The sequence below is a fragment of the Lipotes vexillifer genome, unplaced genomic scaffold (assembly GCF_000442215.2).
Source record: "Lipotes vexillifer unplaced genomic scaffold, Lipotes_vexillifer_v1.1 scaffold1094, whole genome shotgun sequence".
NCBI lineage: Eukaryota > Metazoa > Chordata > Mammalia > Artiodactyla > Lipotidae > Lipotes > Lipotes vexillifer.
The window spans coordinates 180,787-191,118 of NW_006792775.1; the positions used below are offsets into that span (position 1 = coordinate 180,787).

At 60.2% G+C, this 10,332-nt stretch overlaps 2 protein-coding genes across 2 annotated transcripts in view; both read left to right on the forward strand.

Moving 5' to 3' along the window:
• LOC103071518 (collagen alpha-1(III) chain-like) overlaps positions 1-6,479 on the forward strand; it is a 15,390-nt gene extending 8,911 nt beyond the window's left edge. The window contains exon 3 of the mRNA XM_007465986.1: positions 6,045-6,479. Coding sequence (XP_007466048.1) covers positions 6,045-6,479 — 435 coding nt within the window. The remainder of the gene's footprint in view (positions 1-6,044) is intronic.
• A 27-nt stretch (positions 6,480-6,506) lies between these two features.
• Positions 6,507-10,332, forward strand: part of B4GALNT4 (beta-1,4-N-acetyl-galactosaminyltransferase 4) — a 12,675-nt gene continuing 8,849 nt past the window's right edge. The window contains exons 1-4 of the mRNA XM_007465987.1: positions 6,507-6,657; positions 9,584-9,687; positions 10,069-10,164; positions 10,244-10,332. Coding sequence (XP_007466049.1) covers positions 6,507-6,657; positions 9,584-9,687; positions 10,069-10,164; positions 10,244-10,332 — 440 coding nt within the window. The remainder of the gene's footprint in view (positions 6,658-9,583; positions 9,688-10,068; positions 10,165-10,243) is intronic.

Sequence of the window (10,332 nt, forward strand, 5' to 3'; positions counted from 1 at the left end):
GAAGAGCTTGCTTTCAAGAGGCAGCAACACCCCTCCACAGCCCTCCCTCAGAGACAGAGCAACCCCATGTCACACCAAGTCCCTGGGGACCTGGCCCACTGGTCCCTCCCACAGCTGCCACACTGGTCCTTCCATGGGTGATGCCATGTTGTTCGAACTCGATGAGCAGAACATAGCAACTACCCTCAGTAGGACAAACATACACCAGTGTGGAAGGTAAACTCCACAAAAAGTTCAGGCCATATCTGAAATGCCTAGGGGTCCAGCAGGCCAGTACACATCTAGACATCCCTTCCCAAGTCACAGGCAAGTGGCTGCATCCAGTCCCTTCGACCAGGAAGAAAGAGGCCTGATGCCTGACGTGTCTTGCTCCTGGGAGGCGACTTTCACCCCTTGTGGCTGTACCACTCCGACCCTGGAGCTGAGAGGCTCAGAGAAGAGGCAGTCCGGCAGCAGGTCACCCTGCCATAGGGGCCGCACCACCCAGCAGAGCCCGCGGTGCCCGAGTGCGGCCCCGCGGTGTCACAAAGCTCTGCCACGTTCTGAAGATAACCGCCTGGGTACCGAGCGCTCGGCCATGAGCCACGGTTATTATACCACCTGAGCTGCCGTCATGGGCGGGTGTGTGACCCCCGAGCCGAACGGCCGGGCGCACAGCGGTGCCCTGTCAGTGGAAGTGACGTGTATGTGATTGCTCTCAAGCAGGTCCGAAGGCCCAAGGAAGTCACATGAGAGTCACGAATGAGCATGACCAGGTAGCCGTCGCATCGCCTCAACCCTCTCAAGCTGCAGCAAGGCTTCGTGGGGCTTCCCGATGACCAGGTGCCTGAGAAGGAAGGAACTCAGGCCTGGTTACGGACGGGGCTGCGGGCCTTGCCCAGACGTGGACGGTCAGGGGGTTGCAAGACAGAGATGAGGGTGAGCCCTCAGAGAGGGACAAGCAGTGCCCTGGCTGTTCATGCCGCCTTGCAGGACGAGGTAAGAGGTGGAGACCTACCCTGGGGACGGGCAGTGACTAGCTCTCCAGCTGGCTGGATGTTCGGACACTAGGAAGGGACGTGATTGGAAAACTGGTGACAAGGACATCTGGGGAAAGGTACGCAGACGGACTTCTCTGGGTGTGAACAAAGTATAAAGAATTTGTGTCGCACGAGAGCTCCCTCAGCCGAGGAGGGCCTTACCATCAGGAGGACAAGGTGGCCCATTCTGAGGGCACGTCAGCCTCCTTCCCCGGCACCTCTCACCCTTGGCCAGACGATTTATGAGCCAAGTGGCCGAGGCGGGGGAAGGGAGGCTCTGCACAGCGTCACAACTTGGACCTCCACCCACCAGGGCTTATCCGGCTGCTGTCACTGCCGAGAGCCCAACTGCCAAAAGCAGAGACCAGCACTAGCCCCTCTTCCATCCCAGGGGCAGTGGCTTGGGGGCAGCGCCTCGTTCGTCCGAGAATAGACACTTCCTCGGGGTATGGATATACCTTCCCTGCCTGCAGTGCTTCTGCCAGAACCGCTCCCCGTGGGCTTGCAGAAAGCTGCATCCGCCTACGCCATCGTCCACGTGGCATGACTCCCGACCAGCCACTCACCTCGCAGCAAGTGAACTGCATCAGTGGGCCCATGCTCATGGAGTCCACCGGTCCTGCATGTTCCCATCTCCCCGAAGCAGCCAGCCTGGTAGAACGGTGGACAGAGGGTGGAATGGCCTTTGTGAGACTTGACTATGGAGGTGGGTTAATGCTCTCAATCAGCAACCTACGGGGTCTCGCACAGCCAAGGTCCACGGGACCAGCTCTCAAGAGGTAGGAATGGCAGTGTCCTACTAACCCAAAGGGTCCACCAGTGAAATGTTTGCTTCCCATCCCTGCAACTCCGGGCTCTGCTTGTCCAGTGGTCTCAGATTCCAAGGGAGGGGTGTGTTACGGTGACTAGCTATCCTGGTTTGCCAGGACTTTCCTAGGTTTAAAACTGAAAGTCCCACATCCTAGAATCCCCTCAGTCCCGGGCGAGCCCTAGAGCGCATCCACCAGGGGGCATGTCAGACTGCAGCTGACAGCCACCTGGCCACTGGGGGCTCTTCACATCAGGGAATCGACAGAAGCTCACTGCGCTAGGCCGGCGGGGATGACGGTCATAGAGGGGGGCGGAGCTTTCATGACAGAGCTGGGTAAGCAGGCGATGTCTGGAAGGCAGGAGACACTCCAGGGTGTCTCGGAGTGCCCCTTGGTCCTGGAGTAAACACCAACAGAAAACTAGAACCACCCAAAACAGGCATAGACCCTTGGGGTCACTCCATCAGACAAAGAGCCATGAGCAGCTGAGGTGGTGGCTGGGGACACAGGGACGTGGAGTGCGCAGGGGACGCAGGCGCCGGCTACCGCCACGTGGCTGCCGAAGTAACGAGAACCTCATCCTTACCTTCACGCGAGGTACACCTGTCTGAGCTCCACCCGCCCTCCTTCCTCCCTGCTCCTCTCCCACCCCTTCTGTCTAACGTATGTTAACAATAGTTGACCTCACATCCCAGTGTTCGTTATTAATGCTCACACACTCTCTCTGAGTGTTCAAGTGTTCAACATTCTTAAAGAGAACATATTATTCAGTTAGAGTCAGTACCACCCAAAGATGGATAAAGTGATGTGAAACGTCCATCAGTCTCTTCTGGAGAGATTAGCCTCTTTTTAGCCAGGATACTTGCATCATATTAAGCAGAAGCATGATTTTGCCTTTGTTTTTATTTGGAAGTTAAGAATGGTTTAAAGGAGAAGTGTGTGGGGCTTCCCTGGTGGCGCAGTGGTTAAGAATCCACCTGTCAACGCAGGGAACATGGGTTTGATCCCTGGTCCGGGAAGATCCCACATGCCGCAGAACAACTAAGCCTGCGCGCCACAGCTACTGAGCTCACATGCCGCAACTACTGAAGCCCACGTGCTCTAGGGCCCACGTGCCACAACTAATGAGCCCACATGCTGCAACTACTGAAGCCCGCGTGCCTAGAGCCCATGCTCCACAACAAGAGAAGCCACCGCGATGAGAAGCCCGCGCAACGCAACGAAGAGTAGCGCCTGCTTGCCGCAACAAGAGAAAGTCCCTGCACAGCAACAAAGACCCAAAGCAGCCAAAAAAAAAAGAAAAATAGTAGAAGTGTGTGTGTATGCCGAGTTGCCAAGGAGCCTCTCTGCTAGGGATTCTGTTGTTAAGCTGGGAATATGTTTCCCAAGATCCCCTTCCCTGTATGGTTTGGGTCAGAGTTGGGCAAAAGAGGAACTTGTGTGAAGTTGGAGACACAGCAGTGGGTGGTGGCTGCTACTCTTTGAAAAGGCTGTCGTGGCCACACGTGGTCGCCGACGGAGCAGCCGCATCCAGCAGAGGCGACCTGCCTCTCACTCACTCTCTGCCCCCTGCCCTTCATCCACCTGCCGGCCTGCAGGCCGAAAGAGAACTTCTGGAGCCTCCCAGGCAGCAGTGTCCCTGACACTTTCCTCCTGGCACACACTTTCCTTTTTTTTTAATGTTCAAGTAGCTTTCTCCTTTTTTTTCGCATTTTTAGAGACAATCTACATATTTATTTATTTACTTATTTTGGCCGCGCTGCTGCGGCATGTGGGATCTTAGTTCCCTGACCAGGGATTGAACCTGCATCCCCTGCATTGGAAGCGCAGAGCCTTAACCACTGCACCGCCAGGGAAGTCCCTGGCACCCACTTTCTGATGCTTGCTTTCTAAAGATTTCGTTTATGTTTCAGATCAGATGTCACTTCCCAAAACAGTGAACCTCTAGTGATCACTCTAGCAGAATAAACCCTCCCCCTGGACTTCCCTGGTGGTGCAGTGGCTAAGAATCAATGCAGGGGACACGGGTTTGATCCCTGGTCTGGGAAGATCCCACATGCCACAGAGCAACTAATCCCAAGTGCCACAACTACTGAGCCTGCGCTCTAGAGCCCGCAAGCCACAACTACTGAAGCCCATGTGCCTAGAGCCTGTGCTCCGCAACAAGAGAGGCCACCGCAATGAGAAGCCCGCACACCGCAATGAAGAGTAGCCCCCGCTCGCTGCAACTAGAGAAAACCCGCATGCAGCAACGAAGACCCAACGCAGCCAAAATAAATTAATTAAATAAAATTAAAATAAACAACCCAACATTTGAAAAAAAAAAAAAGAGGAAGAAGAAACCCTCCCCCTCATCTCTCTAGGCCGTCGTCACGCTTTATTGTCTTCCCAGCACTTATCACCATTGGAAACTATGGCTTGTTCACATGTGCCTTTGCCTAGGAAAATAGAAACTCCATGAAAGGAGGGACCGTATCTGCCTTGTTAGTTACTGTGCCCCTTCAGTCTCTGGCTCACAAGGACCCCAGGTATCTATTGGCTGAATGGGCACATGGTGGAGGATCAGGGGGCAGAGGGAAAGCAGTGCACACACGGCAACATGGAGATATACATTGTATATATGAGGTCTGGAGAGACACAATGAGATTTACAGCACAAAACTATTGATATAATGTTTAAAATACACACGATGTGATGTATATCTTAATGAATGTGCAGATAACATGGACATGGAAGGTGGATTGGAGGAGGGGAAAGAACAAGAATGGGGTGGGGGAAGGTTTGAAGAGATGTAGGTGTTGCTCCAGGACAGATGACAGATCGACAGAATGGTGGAAAGTGGCCAACTTGATTCTATGCCCCGAGGTCAAAATAAAAGGGAAAAAAGGATACTGTGGCAGTGTTAAGACTGCAACTTCCTGGATGATCTTGCCAAGATGAGGTGGGGTCCACGACCCCTCCTCTCAAGGCTGGGTGGCCTATGACAGCGTGTGGCAGAATTGGCATGCCGTGACTCTCCAGGGGTTTTGCCCTGTTTGCTGGAGCCCAGAGGCCACTGCCCTGGAGGGGCCGTACCCTGGTGCTCTGGTTAATCATCCTGGCCAAGCCCAACCATCCCTGCCAAGGCCCTGACACGAGGGTGCAGAAGTCTCCAGATGAGTCCAGCCCGGCCACCGGAGTCGCCGCCCCCAGCTGGTCACATCTTCCCACCTGAGGCCCAAGACATCCTGGGGCAGAGGAGAGCTGTCCTGCGGGGCCCCGTCGAAAGTCCCGAACCACAGACTCCAGGAGCTTAACTAACAGTTGCTTTACAACCCTGATGCTGGGTGGCTCATTACACAATAACGGAAAACTTTAACAGATGGAGGAAGGGACAGAGAGAGGAGTCAGCCGGGCAGCTGGGCAGAGGGAGGGCTGGAGGAGACGACAGGGCAGGCAGAGGTGGCGGTGGCCCAGGCAGGAGTGGGAACCAAGTGGGCAAAGTTCAGCATCGGCCCACACTCCACTCCCACCTCCAGCTCAGCAAGAGCCACACCTCGGACCCCAGGCTCAGGTCAGAAATGGGAGGGCTAGGTTCCCTTCTGCCCGCTTCCAGACAGCCGGGGCACCTCCTCTCCATCTTCACCCTGCCCTCAGTGGAGGCCGCCAGCTCGCCGCTCTGCTGCCGCTGTCCGCCTGGCAGCCAGCTCAGACCCTGGCCCTCCACGCTAAGTCCTCTGGTGGCTGCGCATGCCCCTCAGGGTGAAGCCAGGTGCTTTTGAGACCCTCCTCAGTCTTGCCTGCATGGAGCCTGTGCACCCACGCGCCCCGGCCCCCCGACCCACCATCATCACCTACCCCGCTGTGTCTCTCCCCCAAACTTCCTTTCTCTTCTTCCCACGTTGTCTGAGCCCCATTCCTCCTGGCCGCATTGCTAGCAGGAGGCTTACTCCAACTGCAAGCCCAGGCTGCCCGCATCCTTCCCCTCACGTTCCCCAAGCTCCTAGTGTCTCCCTATCACGCGTCCCTACACCCTTGCTCTCCGTGCCCCCACTGTTCCCCGACCCATAGCCTGCTCCTCCCGCGGCCTCCATCACTACACCCCGTAACCCCGGGTCCCTATGTCCCCCGGTCCTATGCACCGCTCCTTGTCTCTTGTATTCTCTGCCCCTTGACCCCTGTCCCCGGTCCTTCACACCTCCTCATACACCGCATCCCGGGCCCTCCGCACCCCCAGGACCCCGCGTCCCCGCGCTGCGCGGGCCGGCGCGCCCAGGTGGATGCGCGCGCGTTGCGTGGAGACCAGCGGCGGGCACACCCTAACACGCCGGCCCCGCCCCCCGCGCCGTGGATTGGCTCCCCGCAGGCTTGCCGGGCCCGGATTGGCTCGCGCGGCGCGGCGGCCGGACCCGTTTCACGGTGGGTAGCACCGCAGCGTGGATGCTGCTCCGTCCCGCCGAGGCCCCCAGGAGCTTGGAGCCCGAGCGGCCGGGCGGGGCCGGGCGGGGACACCGCCGGCAGCCGCTCCGCCGCCCACCCCGTGCCCTCGGCCAAGGGCAGCCCGGGGCCGCGGCCGCACCCTGGGGCCGCGGGCGGCGGACAAAGGGCCATGCAGGGCCGGGGGACGCGGCGCGGGGCGCGCTGGAGCGGGGGGCCGCGGCGGCGCCGCTGAGCGCGGCCCGGGGCGGAGACGGCCGCGATGCCGTGGTTCCCGGTGAAGAAGATCCGCAAGCAGATCAAGCTGCTGCTTTTGCTGCTGCTGCTCACCTGCGCCGCGTGGCTCACGTACGTGCACCTGAGCCTGGTGCGCCAGGGCCGCGCGCTGCGCCAGCGGCTGGGCTACGGGCGAGGTACGGGAGGGGGCGCGCGCCCTGGGGGCGGGGGGCGGTGAGGGTCGCGAGCAGCGCGGGTCCCGGGCCCTCTCATCGCGCCCAGGCCTCGGCGTGGGTTAGACCCGCCCCGAGACCCCGTCCGCCCTTCCCAGCTCGGCGACATTGGGGCAGGGGGCGCGGTTCGGCTCAGCCCGGCCAGAACGCCGATGACGTCAGCAGTGACGTGCGCGACCCTCTTGGGGAGCGTCCCCGAACCCCGGCGGACGCCGGGGTCTGTCCTGAAGCGGGTAGTGAGTGATGGGGTTAACGGTGGGCTCCTGGGGAGATCTCTGCTACCGGCCCTAAATGCTGGGATTTCCGAGAGGCCAAGTCTGGCTGCGCCTCCGACACGTGCCTGCTTAGCAGAGCCTCGGTTTTCGCATCTGCTGGGGAGGGGCAGAGACCCAACCTCAGGACGGAGAGAGAGGGGGATGGCGGGAGGGAGCTGACCCTTGCAGTTGGAACGCTTCCTGAAGGAGGTGCCCTAGGTAAACCTGTGATCAGGGACTGACACGCTTGTGTGTTGAGGCGGGGTGAGGCATGGGGATAGGGATCCAGCCTGGGGAGCTCCGAACTGCCTGGAGTGAACTCTCCCAGTCTTCTCGAGCTCACGCTCCAGTGGGGACAGACAGTGAACCCACAAATCAGGTCCTGGTGAGCGATGTGGGGAAGAGTTGGGGAGGAGTCCTGCTACTTTAGCTAGCGGGATCCCAGAGGGCCTCTTGGAGGTGGTGACTTTTGACACACACTTGGAAGAGGAGGAGCAGAGTGCGGGGGTGGGGGGGCCGGAGGGGCGGTGATGAGAGAGAGAAGGAAGCACCTCAGGGCAGGGACGGTACCAGCCAAGCTGTTCCTGGCCCTTCTCAAGGAAGCGAGGTGTCCTTAGGATGGGTGGTGAGAATCTTGCTTCCCAAAAACTCAGAACCATGACCCTGACCCATGAAGTCCTGGGCCACTCCACCAAGGGGTCCAGAGTTCCCTGTTCAGTCCCACAGCTGGCACCACAGACACCCCAGGCCAGGGGTCAGAGGCTTGCCCCACCCCACCCCCAGAGTCCACGCATCTCACAGCTTCCACACCCTCTAGGGGCCCCCAGCACTGTTCAGTCCCTCATAGAGGCCCCCCAGCTACCATCAAATAAGGCAGGACCCTGGAGCGTGACCCAGTGACACAGACATGACCAGCCTCCTGCTCAGCTGCCTTGTGGTTTTCTGAGCAACCACAGTCCTCCCTAGCCTGACTTCCTGGGCAGCTGGGGAGCCTAACTCGGCAACCGCGAGGGGGCGGTGTGGGAACCCCACTTCTGAGGCCTCCTCTGCTCTCAGCTGGACCAGCGAGGAAGCTGTCCTTGCTGCTCCTGGGTGGGCAGGAGCTGTTCAAGGTTATGGAAAATCAAACCCTCAAGCAGCTCCTGCCAGGAGCAGACCCAGCCGGGGCTCTCGCCCCCAGGGCTGCAGCCCTGCCTCCTGTCCCGCTACCTGGGCTCCCACCAGGGCAGGGCTTGTGGGAAGCTGAGCAGCTGGACATGTCTGAGGCCTTTCTGACTGTCCTGTCGGGACTGTGTTCACTCCCACCAGAAAGGCTACCTTCCCGGGGTCCAGCAGCCTGTGCAGGCAGAGGTGCTGGCAGCCAGGAGGCAGGAGGCCCGTGTGGATCTTGCTGTGCTGGGGCTCAGCCCCTGCAGGACAGTGATGGCATCCTGGCCTGGGGCCCCACTGTGGAAGGTTCCCAGTACCCACAGAGTTACCTCTGTGGGCAGGGAGCATCAGGGTCAGGCTGTGGGGATTTGGCCGGGTGCCTCTTAGAGGCTCACCTCCCAGCTGGACAGATGACAGTGACTGGGGGGGGAGAAGCAAGTGGGCAGGCACCACCGGAGTCTCACAGGCACAAGACCACAGGCAGCCCCCTCCCCCAGAGAAAGGGCCCAAGCCAACTGTGTCAGTCCGAGGATCTAGCTCCTGGGGTCTGGATCGAGGGACGGGCATAGACTTTGAAGCCCAGGCTTGGCCCTGGAGGAGAGGGGTTCCTGGACTGGGGGTCCCTGGATGGGAGCACCAGGGGAGGCAGACGTGGCTCACAGTGAAGCCTCGCCTTCGGAGGCTCAGATCCCAGAGTATGGAACCCCAGGCCCACAGCATAGGGAGGAGGTCTGGGAAGCTGAGGGAGGCAGGGGCGTGGAGGTGGTCTGCCCCAGGCGTGGGGAGTTAGAGGGGTGCCAAGCTCTAGAGATGTCCACAGAAGGGATCCCCAGGGGGCAGTCTCCCTTCGGGGCCGCCTTGGCCCCATGTCCTCTGGAAGCTGGACCAGAGTGCCAATCCCTCCTCTGCCCAGGTGGGTACCAGGGCTCCTTTGGTCCTGAGCCCTGGCCTCAGGGGCAGCAGGTGGCACATGTGCCATGGGCTGGGGCTGGCATAGTCTCAAGACCACAGTGCCAACTCACCTGACGACAAACTCCAGCACTAATCCTTGGCTCTCAGTTCTGGTAAAGGAGTCAGACACCAAACACTCCAGCACACAGGAAAAGTGCTGAGGGCACAGAGCAATCCTGGGGGCCTTCCTGGAGGCAGAGTCACTGATGACAACAGCCCCACGGGTGTGTGTGCATGCATATGTGCTAGCATGTGCACACACATAACTGCTCCCTCATGCCAGTGGGGGCTGCGAAAAGCCAGGTGGGGGACTCAGGCAGGGGCTGTCCCCACGGAGGTGGGATGTGGGAGAAGGGCCCAGCCGAGAGCACTTCCAGCTGTAGGGTGGGGCATCGGGTAGCATGAAGGGGCAGATGTGGGGAGGGAGGGCTTCAGTGGAGACACCACAGGCCATCCTGCCTCCAGCTGACCCCAGCAGCAGGGGCTGTGGCCTTGGAGAGCCTGGACCCCAGCCCCGCCTCATGTGCCGCCCACAGATGGTGAGAAGCTGAGCGGTGTGACAGATGGCCGGGGCATCCGGGCTGCACTGTCCACACAGAGGGCAGAGGACTCCAGCGAGAGCCATGAGGAGGAGCGGGTGGTGAGCGGGGCTGCGGGGAAGAACACCACAGCACACACGAGACCCAAGGCCACTCCTGTGCCGGTGGCCTCAGGACCTGTAGGCCGTGTGCACAGAGGACACAGCGGCACACTGCTCCACCACGGAGCGTGGCCCCAGCCTGGGTGGACGCATCTGGTGCACGTGGGGTGGCCAAGGGTCTGCTCGGGTGGGTGTGCATGGCCGGGGCGTGCTGGAGTCAGGGCTTCGTGGCTGCACGTGTAAGGGACCTCTGTGAAGTGAACCGCGTGTGTGGCAGGCTGTGTCACGTGCTGTCTGAGCCCGGTGTGCGCGTGTGGTTGTGGGGCTGCTTCCTCCCTCACATTTCTCAGATTTGACCCTGGTGCCCTTTCTCTCCCGTAGCCCGAAGGTCGGGACCCAGACGCGCTGTTTCCCGGGGGGCCTGGAAGGCCACTGCCGCTCAACCTCACCCGTCAGGCGCCCTCGTGGCGGGAGGAGGTGAGCTCTGCTCAGCGGCTCGGCCTTGGGGAGGGCCGGGGGCAGCTGTGCAGAAGGTAAGCCCTCCTCCCACCCCCAGTACAAGGGGCAGGTGAACCTGCACGTGTTCGAGGACTGGTGCGGGGGCGCCGTGGGCCATCTGAGGAGGAACTTGCACTTCCCGCTCTT